This window comes from Leuresthes tenuis, unplaced genomic scaffold, assembly GCF_036924035.1.
Source record: "Leuresthes tenuis unplaced genomic scaffold, fLeuTen1.0.hap1 SCAF_5, whole genome shotgun sequence".
In the NCBI taxonomy this organism is placed as follows: Eukaryota; Metazoa; Chordata; class Actinopteri; order Atheriniformes; family Atherinopsidae; genus Leuresthes; species Leuresthes tenuis.
This window is the reverse complement of record NW_027325359.1, coordinates 26,283,398-26,299,372: the sequence shown is the minus strand read 5'-3', so window position 1 is coordinate 26,299,372 and position 15,975 is coordinate 26,283,398. Positions and strand designations below refer to the sequence as shown.

Genomic DNA, 15,975 nt, shown 5'->3' with positions numbered 1-15,975 from the left:
CTGCTCTTCCTCCTGAGCTACGGCCACCCCAAATGAACCCTTTAAGCCTTGTGTTCTTTTTAAGAAAATCTTACATTTTGACAAAAAAATTTCAAAAGACTCACTTGTGAAAGACTTGTATTTTTGTCTCATCAGATCAAGTTTTTCTCACAAGCAAAATCCTTTAAACACTGTTTGTCAAAGTCGCTGCAACCGCAATTATAAAAGCCTCTCGATCAGAAAGGCTTGAGCTGCTGAAATGGTTATCTTTTTGGCACAAACTTCTAAAAACTCTTTGACCATGTTATCAAAGTTGGCTGGTGATTCCAAATGCATTCCATTTGACAATCCTTTGGTCCACCTAGCTTTTGAGAAGACGAACAGATTTAGAAAATGTCATATAGACTAGTCTTGATATAGACCTCAATACAATTTTTTTTCAGATTATCCAAGCTAAATGTATGTTCATTATCATAACATGCAGAATGATATTCATATACATGTCTTTCTCACTTATAATCCATGTCCAATTAGTTCAGTTTACCACAGCTGGAGTCTAGTCAAGAAGCAGACTCATGTCAAAGATAGTTAATTAAAAATAGTCCAATAGTCCAACCTTAGGAAACCACTGTATTAACAATCAAAACATCATCTATACTGATACTTTAAGTTAAAATGACATCTACAATACATTTAATGCTCTTTTAAGTTTAAAGCTCAGTTTAAGTAATTCTTTGCTACCTTTGTTATCTAAAAATAAAAAATGTTCAAACACATCCCATTCTTTCCATCAATGAACATGCTTTGCGTTTTGTTTTGACTCAGTTCTAGATCCACCATCATGCCGTCTCAAACACTCACCATATAAAAAAATATGGATTAATTTGCCTAAGAATACTCCCAACAAAGGCACCATTTCTTCCCAGTTGGACATTATCCATTTGATGAAATATTGAGCAGCTGCAGGTTAGCGTTTTTAAAAATCAAACTCCACATCTTGTTGAAGTTGTGTCTTTAGTCAGAACCAGTGAGCACGAGGTGAAGTGTGAGGATGCCAGAGAGTACAGAAAGGACTTGATAACAGTTAAATAGAAATAGAAAAAAAAACAGTCTGCACTTCTTGTAACTTCAAAAAATGACATTGCAGTGAACCCACCTTTCATAATCAGCCTCATATAATTCTTCTTTACTCTTAACGGTTTCCTGTGTTTCCTTGAAAGCAATTTCTGGCTTTCATTTTTATCTTTCCTTTCAGTTTATTGGTAGGGGCAAATAAGACTGGCTGTCCAACATCTTTGATTTTAGGAGCCTCACATACTATTTACAACATCACAGCTGATGCTATAAGATAAACCAAATAATACATGAGTTCCCAAATGTAATAAAATAAGGGACCAGGCTACCTATTGGTATGTTTTACAAGCTAGCATAGTACTACCTTGAGGTTTTTTTTTTTGCTAGAGTCTGGCATCTGCTCGAGGCTGTTACCATGTCAGCTGACAGTTAACAGGAGACAGCAGTGCTGAACCAAGTATACAAAACCTGAACCATTGACATTGAATTTGCAGAGGAAACTAAGACAAACCCATGCTGTATACACTGGTCATATGTTGATTACCAATAAAACAACAACTGGAGAGAGTACATAAAATTAAGACCAAGTAGTTTTACAATTGCCATTTATTTCATAAAGGCACCAACTACTGTAGAATGTTGATGCAAAATTATTCAAAAAGTGTGTTTAATGTAAATTTCTACATTGTTATATTCAATTTTCTTTAGACATATTTATTTAGTCAATGTAAAGCTTTTAAATTCTAGCTGGTCACCTTGTGACGGTGAAAACGTAACATTTTCTCAGTATTTTACTTTTTCAGTAATCAAGTGAAAAAAGGCAGTTTGTATAAAGAAAATTATACACTTTAAATTAAGGTTGGATATGTTTGACCTTTTCTTATTCATATTAAAAAAGTACAGTACACCAACACCATTTCAGCCATTGGCTATTGAATCTTGACAATGGATGAAATGGATGAAGACTGAAGAGTCAGTCAACAAACCATCAGTAAATTGATCAGCTTGCGAGCCTGTCGTTCAGGTAGTTGGAGGTCTTGGTGTCCTGCAGCAGCGTCTTAGTGATGTCATAAAAATTCAGCTGGTAGGCCAGCCTGTAGCGGCTGTACACATTATCACAGTAAGTCAACAGGCGCTTCACATTGGGAGTGATGCTGCTGGGAGTACCGTCGAGCCTGAAACAACATCAGGCACAGTCACAGGTGAGATGAGATCAAACTATCATGTGGTATTAAGTAATATATCAACAGAAATGTGTGTCATAATACTGAATATAGGAACTCAGGACTGCTGTCCTTACATTTTGAAAATGTCCTCAAACAGGCTGGAGGTGAGCGGACGGTGGGATTTGAACTCCTCCAGGTAAACAAAGTCTCCCTTCAGGATCACCTTCTGGTACAAAATCTCAACCCAATCTGGACTGTAGCTGTATGCCTCCGACACAACAAACACCTGAGAGACAGGAAACACTGGATGTAATCTACAGGGTGTCTGCATGAAGAGTTATGAAGCTCTGAAAGATTACTGTGCCCCACACCTCTCTCAAATCAGTTCAGCACCACAAAAGCAAACTAAAGACTCTGCTTATGTCTAATTCACATTTCCTTTCAGGTCCCTTGGCATGTTTTTCTATGCCTTCTGGATTATCTGTAGTGTTAAAATGATGTATTATCGCCTTAAACGTCACTCAAAGCTAAAAAAAAACAAAAACTGAAGGAACTAGTTTTATCCAGTAGTCTCGAACTCTCGCTTGTCAGACTTTTTTTTTTTTTTTTTTAAACAACTTTTCACTTCTGTGTCTCACTTTAGATTGAGTGAGACACAGAATTGGTGGAATTCTCTGGGCAGTGCGTGACCATAAGAGCTAGAACGTGCACGTAATGAAAGATGCACATTAGTTGGCTTCTAGTAAGTCTCGTTGGTACTTTTCAGAGCATGGTACTTTGTTTTTGCTTCTGAGATGGCTGTGGGAAAATGAAAGACTCAGAGGTTATGGCTTGTTTTTCCTGGCCAGCAACAGAAAGATGCTGGCTTTGCAGGGAGACTGAAGTTAAAAGTCAAGGCTGTTTCAACACTAAAAGGGCACAAATCTGAATCGCAAGAGGTGAGTGAAACTGTTTCTAACGTCTGTGTTGTGCTAGCATTACGCATACAAACAGATTTTAATACAAACATCATGGTTACACTGAGAGAAAAGGGAGCTAAGATAGCTAAAGGTACTTTGTGTTAATACATTTACACAATAGACAACTGAATGAATCCACGAGCAGATATTGAACATATTTACCAAATTGTAGCATATTTCTCAGAAGTGTTTTCTTTTTTACATGAATGTGTAGCTTCCTAGCCCATAACTGTAAAAGTGCATGTTCACATGCAACCGTCATCCCCTCCCCAGCACATCAAAGACGGACTCTTCCAGACTGGAGGAGCTGATCAGGCAGGTTAGCTCTGTGGTCAGCGTGAAGCTAGACTCTCTGGTGACAGTGGCGGAAAAGAGGACGCAGAACAAAATGTCGGCTCTTCTGGATACTACTAGACATCTTCTGCACACCATCATCAGCAATCAGAGAAGCAATTCAGTGGTAGGCTGCTGCTCCCGAAGAGCACCATGAACGGATTTAAAAATTCCTGTCCCCCAAGCCATGAAATTATACAACTCCACACTCAGAGGGAGGATAGGAAGAGAAAAGGGAAGGACAGAGCAAGCGGAGTAAGGCCATGCCAGTGTCTGTTCTGACCACTCTCTATGTCTTATTGAAAATAACTCATCCAAGACCCTCCAAACATAACCACTGCTACTTCTTACTGCCAACAGACACACTATTAGCTATTTAGAATCGTTCATTCATGGACACCAACCATAAGTGCTGCTACTTATATATTCTTCATATATAAATTTTATGTAAACACAACAAAACTTCACAGTCTCACTATTTATTACTGATTTATAACAACTCAACTTTCTGCAACAGTGATTTGCTATTCCAGTTCCTTTCTATTCTTCTCCATTTTTTTCTTTTTATACAATTCTTCTTCTGAATTTCCCTTCAGAATACTTCTTTTTTTCCCATTTAATTTAATTTCTATATTGCAGCAGAAAACACTTACCTGTATAGTATTTTATAAAAGTGAAAAACAGCAAATGTCAGCATGCAAAAGACCAAATTATGATGTTGTAATAAGGTTTTAGAAAGTGAGGAAATGATTTGGCTGTAACAGAAGCAAACCTGATAGCATCGTGGCAGAGCCATGACGGCATTCAGCAGCTCTGCAGGTCGTAGGTTGACGATGCGTAGGTCTGATCCCTGTTTCAGGAAGTGGAGCTGAAGAGCAACCAGCTTAGCTGTCTGGATACAACGACTCGCCTGCCGCACACATGAGTCCTGACAGTTGCACGCACACACACAGAAACACAATCAGCCTGGCGTTGAAAGTTCTAAACAAGAGCACATCAAGAACCTCAGATACCTTAGAGAAGCTCTCTGCAGCATCCTTCAGCAGACCCAACACTTTCATCAACAAACTCTTCAGATCAGGAGTCACGACTGTTAAAAATAGTCAACAAAAGTATAACTGATACAGGGATCAAACTGGATATTGAAAATGAGAAAGTTTTTGATGAAATCTTAATGTTGTCATCCTGTTAAAAATGTTCTGGCTCACCCCAGGCCTGAGACTCAATCATCTTCAGCTGTGTCCTAGCAGCCATTTCATGGTTTTCTCCAATCTCCCTTCTCATGCTGAAACACAACGCCACCATGTTGTATTTCTCACTATCTGCAGGGAGGCAGCGTTTTATGTAATCCAACAAAGCTGTCTTCAGACTGGAGCTCTGCAGCAAGAGGAAATGATAGATGGGGGTAATATCCAGTAAACATGGATGATTATGAAGTTTGAGATCACATAAAAGACATTCTAGTAACCATTTCAGGCAAAGAAAAAAAAAATAAAGGAAAGGGTAGAATGACTTTTTTTTTTCAGTCAATCTATGAATAAGTTCAATCAAATCATATTTGCAGTTTGTTATTTATTACATTTTTTTTTGTTTTAAAAGGGAACAATGCTTACTGCTGCAGTTTTATAATGAAAGCCTACAGATAAATATACTTTGCCTTTCTACACCAAGATAAAGTTTATCAGAATTTATATAAACCTTTGATTAAGGGACAGAGAGATCAGCAGAGCTTTTCTCACTGGATAGATCTAAAAATTGTTTAGCCAGAGAGGCCGATAAATGTTCACATCTTATCATTATAATGCCTCTGCTCATTCTGACGATAGGTGCATTTAATGCCTCAGTGTATGCATTTATCTACACTCTCTTTGAGGTGCCTGAGGAGCAGCCTGTTCTCCATAGGCTATGAAAGTAGAATCATCTCTGCAAAAATGCAGCACTGGCCTTGGCAAAGAATGTGTTTTCAGAGTGCTCTTTCTGTTTTTAATGTGATGTATTTTAATCCAATGTGAGTGTTACTGTAAAGTGTTGTAGTTCAAACTTTCTGTATTTGAATCCTTTTCACTGAAAACATCATTAAACACATTTCAGTGGTTTAATGATATGGTGATGAAAAAAATTGAACATAACTGAAAGCGAGTGTGTGAATACCAACGACAATGTTTGAATTGGTAATCCAAACAGAGAAAACTTGTCTTGAGCTGTGTGTGCCACACCTGTCCTTTCTCTGTGTCCATCTTCTTCCTAAGCAGCATCTCAAAACAATGATTCTGATGCAGCAGGTCGAAGATGTATGTCATCTCATTATACCTGCCAATACCTGTTAGCAGACGCACCTACACACACACACACACACACACACACACACACACACACACACACACACACACACACACACACACACACACACACACACACACACACACACACACACACACACACACACACACACACACACACACACACACACACACAGAAACACAGAAACACAGAAACACAGAAACACCACTTTACTATATTCAATTTCATCTGCTATTTAAATGTTTAATACACAAATGCAATAAAATAGTGTCAGATTAAATAATTGTGATCATGTACAATAAAGTCTTACTTTTGACCTTTATCTCCTGTGATAGATTACTAAAAACAAAAAGTGTTACACACATACAGCCATATTATCCCTGTATGTGTGCCTGTCAGGAGTCAAGCTAAAGCATTATGGACAAGTTGTAGAGGAGAGAGCAGGTTGACATCCAAATAAAGAACAAAAACAATAACAATCAAGCCTGCAAGGCTGCAAATCACTTTTTTCAAATCATTGAAAGAAAGGGCCCTCAGATGGAAGAAACGGGCTCTGACCATAGCATTAATTTATTTTTTTTATCTAAATGTGTTATCAAAAATCAACCCAAAGTTTTTTTGCATAGTTTTTAAAAAACTTTCCAAGGGACCAAGATCCCAAGAGACTGAGGCAGCAGAGAAGCTCAAGTGGTCCGAAAAGTACCTGTATGTTCAGATTGAGAAAGTTTAGCGCCAACCACAATCATATGTCATGAAGGCAGAGTAAATAAATAATCTGCATAGCCATAAAATGAAATCTAATAATTTCTGAGAATAGAACATAACAGAAAAAAATATTGGACCTGTGAGGGAAGTTATTGATGAAGTGAAACCACCTACTCTGAAAGAAAAGCTTGTTAAACAGGATTTAAACCAATCAAGAACAGATCCTTTATTTCCCACACAATGCTCAAGTCGAGAGACTAGAATACCATGATCCACCACTTTGAATCCAGCAATAAGGTCTAAAAGCACTAACAATGCCCTTGATTCTGTTATCAAATTAAATCAATTCAATTTCTGTTTGGCTTGCATCTCAGCTTTTTCTGGACAATGTCGTTCTGTTGGCCTCTTCAAGCCATGAAGCCATGAAGAGGCCAACATTGTGTACTGGCACGGTTTGTAGCTTAGTGTTTTATGGCTCTTACGACTGCTTAAGAAACCCCCACAACAGACTTTCCAATCTGCATTAACCCTTCGTCTCACCCGGAGACACTAATTGTTTTTAAACTATTTGTCCCTTAATTAACACCCAGACAATATTATTGTTTTAACTACCCGTCTCTTAATTATCATCAAGACTCCCCCCTCCCCCCAGGTATAAATGTGTTGGTTTCCCTTTGTCTCTCATCTTTCCTCACCACAATTCGCTGAGTGGTGGGGACTGACCTCTTTTGCAGAAGAAGAAAATAAAAAGCTTGGCCGGCCGGCAGAAAAAGAAAGGTCTAATATTTCATTTCTCATCAGAGGTATTAGGAAGGAAGCCCAAAACTTCCACCACAGTGTCAAGCCGCCAGGATTCAAGTCAGAACTCCAAATGCAAGGCAATGGAAAGAAGGTTGAGTGCTTCCGCCAGGTCATGGATGAGTCTCAAGCGGAGGAGTATCTCGGGATCTTATTCACTAGTGATAGTAAGTTGTACTGAGAGATGGACAGACGGATTGCTCTTTGTAAGCAGTAATAAGGGTGCTGCCCTGATCTGTTGTGAAGATTAAGCTTAACCAAAAGGTGAAGTTTTTGATTAACTGGTTCATCTATATTTGGGAAGTGACAAAAGAATTGCTTGTGGATACAATCAAATTAAATTAGTTTTCTTTGGAAGGTGGTTGGGCTTAGACTTAGAGATAGGGTGGTCAGCTCAAGCATCAGAGTAGAGCCACTGCTCTTCTGCATCAAAATGAGTCAGCTGAGGTGATTTAGGCATCAGTTTAGGATGCCTCCTACTTGCCTCCCTAAGGAGGTTCTGTAGGCATATCAAACTAGGAAAAGGCCCCAGGGCAGACCCAGAACTCACCCCAGGAATTTTATACCCCCTCTAGTCTGTGAATGCCTCAGGATACCTCAGAAGGAGCTGGAAAGTATCTATACAGAGAGGGATGTCCCTCCTGGATCAGTTTCCTCCGCGACCCGACCTCAGATAAACTTAAGAAAGTGGATAGATTGATAGATGGATGGTTTTTAAATTGAATATTGTAGCCAAATTATAGCTAGGTTTAATCTTATCTATGTTTTCTTCTTTTCTTTTAATATACAGTATCTCAGCTGTTGTATTAATAGACGTTATGAATGCTTTCTGTGCTTTTTTGTTTTGTCTTGCTATTGTTATGTATTGGTGTTGTGTGTAGCTCTTTAGTCAACTCTGGTTGATTTAAAAGTGCTTTATAAATAAACTTGATTTGATTTAACACATGTGATTTAGAAAGATTACTTTTGAATGCATTTATATTTTTAAAGAAATATTCTGGTTAGTCTGTCGCTGAAATCATCTAAAATGTTTGATGATAGATAAGGGTGTGAGGCAAAAACAATAGTACAAAGTCTGTAGTTTGTCAAACAGTATTCAGGGCTTACCAACAGGCTGTATTGCTCTCCTGGAGCCAGGTAGGAATGGCTGAGGTGACGGGCAGCTTGGAGCACTCTCACAATCCCCTCCATGTTACAAGTGAGACTAAAACAGTTGTGAGCCACGATCAATAACTCGACAACTTTGTAGGAAAAGAAAGGAGGATGAGTGTAAAAATGTTAAACATCTTTTTAAAAAATTCTTATGCTCATAAGTCATCACCTTTGAGTGCGTATGTGTGTGTGGTGTCATGTATGCATGTGTGTCATACTGCAATTCAGGTCCCTCAAAGGAACAGTGTTTAGGCTTTCCAGCAGTTTAAGTCCCACGATGTTCGGATCATCACACAGTTTTATCAGGTTTACCAGTGAGTCCCGCCCCTCTGATGGCCTGAATATCTGCCTCTCTACTGTTGAGACACAGGTGTGATATTGGAAAAAAAGGAAGACAAGAAACTTCTACCATGCAATTCAGCTCTGTTCTTACCAGGATGCAGCTCTTGGGTGGAAGCAAGAAGTGCCTTAACCACAGCAGAGGATACCAGCTCAGCCACAGTGTCTGCAGAAAGACCCTGAGCTTTGATGAAGGCCTGAGCTTTCCTGAAGCGCTCCGGCTGGTCTAAGAGCAGCAGCTTCTCCAGCACTGTGCAAGGTTCCTCCTTGCAGATATGACTGAAAGAGAACTGCAGCTCCTGATGGGGCCAGGGGATACAGACAGAGTGAAGTACAAGCAAAAAACATACTGATGTGTTTAAAACAGCCACTTTACATTCTTTTACTTTCAGTGGATTAAATTTACATTTCTAACACACCACATCAACACTGTCAACTGTGGACAGTTAACAATACAGGAATATTTCATTGAGAGCATGTGTGTACCTTGGAGAGCTGGTAGAGGCTTAGGATTTGTTTGCAGTAGTTGCTGCCATGGTGACATAGATCCACCAATTTTAGGAGCTGGACAGTGGCTGCGTCTTCGGGGAGGGGCAGTATCGCAAATGAGGATAGACTGCTGAGAGAAGCAGCTGGAGGGAACAATTACATAAAATATTTTAAATATAAGTGGTGGAAAGGAATAAAGTACAGAGTCCACAGGAAAACTTACAGCTTTTAATGGTCCTCTTTGCTGGTGCTTCTGAAGTCTCATCTTGTGGTTCAGGGCTTAGGTTTCCACATGCCAAGCCATAGCAGCGTAACATCACCCACATATCTGGGTGGTACAGGGAGAAATAACGACAGACACGACTGGCCTCATGGATACTGCCCTCATCTAGTAATTGATCAACAAGTGAAGTCAAAACTCTCCTCTCCTCAGGACTCAGTTCTGACTCAACTTTCTGCACCTCCTGCTCCTCTGAGGGACCTGGGAGTCCTTCCAGACTGAGGTACTTCTCCATATTCAAGTCTGCTATGTTAGAGAAGGAAAATTCCTTCATAAACACTTCATATGAATCCATTTGAGGTGGGACAGCTGGCAGTGGCAGGTTAAATACGCTCTCTTTTTCTATTGTGGCAGCGATGACATGTTTATGGACTTGGTTAAGCCACAGCTTTTTTTCTAGGCTTTCCAATTCTTCCACAGAAACTGGACTGATCAGAGAGAGCCAGTAGGCACTGAGCTGGAGCAGCAAACAGCACTCCTGGATGTCCAACAGCTCTGTCTGTCCCTCATGACCAGCAGGGGAGTTGGCAGACCCGGTTTCAGCCTGAGACAAGAAGAACTGAGCGGCTGATTCTGGAACAATGCTGTCAGCCTTCAGCAGCTTGTGACATTTTCTCCAGAAAGTGATCCGGGTTTCTAATCTCCTCCACTGCTGCTTGGTCTTCTGAGATTTTGACTCCTGAAGGAGCTACAATGAAGATAGAGAATAAATAGTCAAACAAGCAATGTTTATCAATTCAGTGAGATGTGAGAATGAACAGTGATCATAATGTTACCTATTGAATAGATGGTAACTTAATTTGATCCTACCAAACTATTCCAAAAGTTCAAATGTCGTGTTTCTGTCAGAAAAGTTTGCTTATTATCATTAAATAAAAGTCACAGCCAAAGAGGCCATTTCATATCAAAACTTCACAAGGAGAAGTTGGGAGACAAAGAGAACTGTGTTCGAAGAAGGAATGTTGTCTCCCCACTGATCGTTATCTTTATGGCTCCCCAAATAAGGAGATGCCTCCAAACTCAGGAGATAAACCAGACCTGGGCACATGGGGGATTGTATGTATGTGTGTGTGTGTCACCTAATAAAAGAGCAAGGGAGGCAACCACTCGTTGGAGAACTCTTGTGAATCTGCAGAGAGAAGGTTCGTGTGTTGTTCTCCCCTTGCAAGTAAAATTCTGAGGCCTCTGAGGGATTTCTTGGTTTCATACCGTTGTCTGTTAGTTCATTTTTCTAACAGTTTCTCACACATTAACATTTACAGCAAGCTTGAATCTATTTCGATTTATGCTTAGACTTTACTGCCTAAATACTCACATACAGAACTAGAGAAAACTTTGTCAGCTGTTCTGTTCTACAACATGACAAATACACAGACCTATAAGGATCAAAGGCACCTAAACTTTTGCAAATGGGAAAAAAATGCTTGAAGAACGATTCATTTAGCATAACCCGTGCTTTTGTTTTGATTGCTGTAATTTTGACGCGGAGTATAGAATTTATTAAATAATTTGTTTACAAGTTATTGATCTGAAGCTATAAAATAATCAAGAAGCCCAAGATGGTTATATTAAGAACAAATAACTTTGACGACTGTCTTCACTACTTAGAAATCGTCAGGAAAAAAACATCAAGATATGACTTATTTACTCCTTGCTCTGTAACAGTCGGCTAACTTCACACTTAGTTTGCTACTGATAGTTTTGTGCAACATGGCAGGATATTTATCAGATTTTGACGACATAGACAACAACTTTGAGTACGATGGACGTCCTTACTGGAGTGAATGAGCTGTGCTGCAGCAGTGCGCGTCAATGATGTCATCCCAGTAGACGAGTGTGTAGAAAGCCCTCTATAAGCCCCCCGATAGCCGCCAATAACAACAACACAGCAGCTATGAGCTAACAGAGCAATAGTACGCGTTCATTCATTCATTCGTCTTAAAGTATTGGTGAAATAAAGATAGATAATGCCTTATTTAGAGGCTGCATCATCTTTGCCCCCGTTCACTCCGTTGTATGGATGTTGAGGAATCTAAATATCTCCCGAAGGACGTCGACTTTCACCAAACTACTCTCGGTGAGTAGATAAACGTATTTCATGCCAGAAATAAGGTCTAGGTTTAAAAATGCCGGAGTTCCCCTTTAAGGTGAGCCAACAAAGTGGTTAACTAGTTCCCTGTGGTGCTCCTGTGCTGCTGACTACCCTTTCAGTTTCACAAACTGTGGTATATCTGTCAGGTAGTCAAAAATTCAGACTATTTTTCAATAATACCCTTATTTTATGATTAGAATATATTGATGTGGGCTGAAGTGTACATATTGACACTCAAGGAAATGTGTTTTTTTTTTGCAATGCATTTCTATTTCTCAGGAGCATGAATAAAATCAGAAATGAATGGTATCAAACAGCCTTTTACACAGTGCTACACTGTTTGGAGACGCATGTATTTTTTGTGCTGGACAATGTATCTAAAACGCATTGTTAGTAGTATTATGTGCAGTCCAATGAGCAGTGAGGAAGAGGGGCTTGTTGTTATACTTTAATACCAGTTTATTATTCTTGTCACTCTTGTCAATGTCAATCTATATAAATGGGCTCAGTAAACTTTTAAAGTTATTTTTAACATAATTTGTCCAACACCAAGATATTACAGTGTCCAATACACAATTGATTATTCTATTGGTTGAACCTTATATGTATAAGCTTTATGTGTATTAGTGGATAAGACCTGATTGAGGAGGAGGGGATGGATGGGCAGGCCAGCCAGCTGAGCAGTCTGCCTGGCTTGGCAGTAGCACCCTCTACTTTGCAGAGCATCCACTGTGACTTGGAACTCTTCTTGTTGGATAGTTGGGGAAGTGCACTGCAGCAGCCTGGGAGATACACTGATGCCTGTTCCCTGCAGCAACTGACTAAGCTGACTCAGCTTCCTGAAGTCTGGGCCTGCACCCACATATAGCAGATAAAAACAACAAAGGTAGCAAACTGACACATTTGTCTGTGTACACATTAAGAGTCAATTAAAAATCATTTTAAATCTGCATTTGGAGGTTCTCATTTTATGGGTCTAAATGATACATACAGAGTGAATCAGCACAGTATTAAGGATGTATACAACAGCTGTCTACTGTAAAAGAACTGGGATGTAATCCAAGGGGTGCAACAACTTAAAGGAGCACTGTGAAGAATTACCTAACAAAAGTATGGAACTAGCTGTAACCCAGCAGTTACAACCTATTAGATGGGGAATATGGTCCATGTTTAAAAATACTGAAAGTTTCCTCGGCCTAAAGAATGATTTGAGATTAGAAAAAAATTATTGAAAGGACAAGAACTTATTTTTCCAAATACTATTCAAACTTGCAGTCTGTGATCTCCTGAGATGAAGCTATTAGAATATGACGTATGATGTGACTACTTAATATGGTGACAGAGTCTAACATCTTACCATTGGATTTGAGGAGTCTGTCAACATCAGCCAGGAGCTGCAGTAGTTGATGAAGATCATACTGTGAGGAGCAGCGCTGCAGCATGGTGAGAAGTAACACAGAGGCCTGACTCTCCACCCACTGCAGTGGGAGGCTACCTGAGGGTGCTGGACCGCCATTTCTGAGCTACACCGGGCAGATAAAACAGATTAAAGAATGTGTGGTAAAGCAGTTGCTGCTTTCAGGTCATTTTTGGAAGAATCCATCTTACCAACAGATGCACATAAGAAAATCATTTCAAGTTAACACATATATGGCAAAACCATTTTATTTAATAGAACACTGTGGTGCTACAAAACAACCCAAAATATCTGAAGAATTTTTAAAAAAAATTTCAAAAAATATTTCAAATGAAGTAGAAGAAAAGAAATCATGAGATCACTGAACAATGACTAAAAAAAATATATGGAAACACCTTTTAATTTGCATTTCTAAACAAGTCTAAATATGCTAATGAATCTGCAGTTAAAAATCAAAAGAGCTGTGAGGGGAAAGAGTGGAAAGGAAATGATAAAATTCTTCAAGAAGGCAATTCAACAAAAGATGTTGGTTGTTCCCAGTCAGTTGTATTTAAGATCTGAGGCAAGTACAAACAAAATGGGAAAGCTGTAAATGTGAAACACACAGATTAACCAAGGAAGAAGTCAGGACAGTAAACACAAAGCAGTATGCCATGAAAACAGAAAATGCACCGCAAATAACATGGAGAAAAAAGGGAAAGAAACAAGAGTACATTTCTATGACTGAACGATAAGAAATGCAGAAAAGCCAAACATAAACCATTACTATGTGAAAGAGACGCAGTCATGAACTCTGGATTATTTGTTTAAAGTTATATTAAAACTAATTTCCATTGTCATTGATGATATGGGGTTGTACTTCAGGTTAAAAACCAGTGGAGATGGCAGAAATTACCTCTACAGTCAATGCACATGTCTACATTAAGATAAGAAACTTTTCTTATTGCATCAATAGAAAGGAGGCTTAGTGATGCTGAGGTCCTTTTTCAGCATGATTATGCATCCTGCCACAGAGCACAAGGTGTTCATACTTTTCATCAGGAAATAAATAAACTCAATGAAATGTCCAGCAAACTTTGATTGAATCCCAATCAGTTTATAGTGGAAAAGGTTCCTCACAAAGGTCCATCGTGCAGACTGAGCCGAGCTAATTTAAAGTTTAATTAATGAAGTAAAGCTATTATAAAAATCAGAGGAGGTGGAACAGCGTACTAACTAGATAATTTCTTCCTCACAATTGAGTGATTTCATCATTTTTTTCTTCTGCTTCATCTAAATAAAAAAATAGTCAAAAAAGCAAAAAAAAAAAAAATTAGTGTTTTACAAAATCTATTAAATGAAAATGGTTTCAGTTATATCAGTGATTTTTTTTATTATACTTCTTTACACAAAATAAAAAAGCTGAATGAACAGCGTCCAAATCTTTGCCAAGGGTTGTAAAACTTTATCTTTTTATTGATATTATTTTCATTTTTAAATCAATAGAAAAAAACTATTTTGAGTCATAAAAGAGAAACCTACAACAGAGAAGAAACAGGCCAGGGATAGGCATGGCGTGTCGGATCACTAAACCATGCACATGCATTCTCTGGTACCACAGTTGCTGAAATCTCATAGAGCCTTACGCCTTCCCAACCCCAAATGTGAAATCCACCACTTTCAAGCACAGAATAGAACACCTATCCAGTTTACTTCCCAGTGCCAGTTAACGCTCAGATTCAGTCCCTGAAGTTAACATTTATTCTCCTCCCTTCAGTTGCACAGGATACAGGATACATTCAAGTGCACAACAAACATAACTGACAGACAGAAAAACAGATTTGAGAAAAGACACTTTAAAAACCCATTTTTACAAGTGGATAATTGGTCATTTGACTGATCATATTTTCTAAGCTGAAATTAAGTAGCGAGTTTAAACTCACAGTGATGAGCGTCCTCTGAAAGTCCATCAGTTTTGATTTGGCCTCAGTGAATTTCCTGAAGTTGCAACACAACTCAAACATTCTCAACACCAACACCAGAGGACAGTCCTGAGAGACATGTAAAAAACAAAAGATTATTAAAGTTATTTCTCTTCAAAAACCTCCTGAGTCAGAGTTCATTAATGACAGACATTCCCCAAATGAGCTTCATAATCAATTAATACTTTAAAAAAAGAATAAAACACTTTACAAATTCTAATAGGGGACAGAAAGACTGTGGCAAACTCGTCCTCGGTTTTTAAAACTTGCATGATTTTTTTTGTCCTCATTTAATTTTTTTTTACCCTCTGGAAGAGCTCAAAGCCCTGTAGGAGGGGCCTGACATGGCCCCGCCCAAGCAGCGTCTTCCAGATGATTGACAGGTCATGCAGGGACCATTCATGGTGCTGTGGGGCTTCAACCAGGTGGGATGTGGCTTCCCCAGCGGTGAAATGATCAACTGAGGTCAGCACCCACACACAGAGACATGGCAGCAGCTCTGTTTCCTGTTAAAAAAAAAAAAGTTGCAAAGTGTCAAGAACCCCATCATAAACAACATTTCTCTTGACTTTAAGTTAGGATTGCCATTAAAAATAAATAAATAAATGCAAGTTATTACTGTTATATATTCAATTGGGTCTGCCCTGAGATGATATTTGATGTGATTTGGAACTATATAAATAAAACTCAAAACTGCCAAGTTGGCTCATTAGTTTTAAAGGTATTAAGTCATAAACCAGTAAATATTGCAATACAAAAATGGATGAATGGAAAAATCAAACCTGCTGGTGGAGCAAAAAGAAGATTAAGATAGTCACCTGAGTTATTATAAAAGTATATTGGTTATCGTTTGTGTTTGAATAACAGTGCAATCATTTTCAGTTTTATGCGCGCACGCGCGCACGCACGCACGCACGCACGCGCGCGCGC

At 38.9% G+C, this 15,975-nt stretch overlaps 1 protein-coding gene across 1 annotated transcript in view; it reads right to left on the bottom strand.

Annotated features, from left to right (window-relative positions):
* Nucleotides 1-1,644: 1,644 nt before the first annotated feature.
* spg11 (SPG11 vesicle trafficking associated, spatacsin) overlaps nt 1,645-15,975 on the bottom strand; it is a 46,571-nt gene continuing 32,240 nt past the window's right edge. Inside the window, exons 27-41 of the mRNA XM_072386488.1 lie at nt 15,351-15,551; nt 15,007-15,114; nt 13,025-13,190; nt 12,305-12,519; nt 9,519-10,263; nt 9,293-9,438; nt 8,901-9,105; nt 8,686-8,823; nt 8,423-8,556; nt 5,728-5,847; nt 4,720-4,888; nt 4,525-4,601; nt 4,284-4,439; nt 2,354-2,505; nt 1,645-2,228 (exon numbers count right to left, since the gene is read on the bottom strand). Coding sequence (XP_072242589.1) covers nt 2,054-2,228; nt 2,354-2,505; nt 4,284-4,439; nt 4,525-4,601; nt 4,720-4,888; nt 5,728-5,847; nt 8,423-8,556; nt 8,686-8,823; nt 8,901-9,105; nt 9,293-9,438; nt 9,519-10,263; nt 12,305-12,519; nt 13,025-13,190; nt 15,007-15,114; nt 15,351-15,551 — 2,907 coding nt within the window. The 3' untranslated portion in view covers nt 1,645-2,053. The remainder of the gene's footprint in view (nt 2,229-2,353; nt 2,506-4,283; nt 4,440-4,524; nt 4,602-4,719; nt 4,889-5,727; nt 5,848-8,422; nt 8,557-8,685; nt 8,824-8,900; nt 9,106-9,292; nt 9,439-9,518; nt 10,264-12,304; nt 12,520-13,024; nt 13,191-15,006; nt 15,115-15,350; nt 15,552-15,975) is intronic.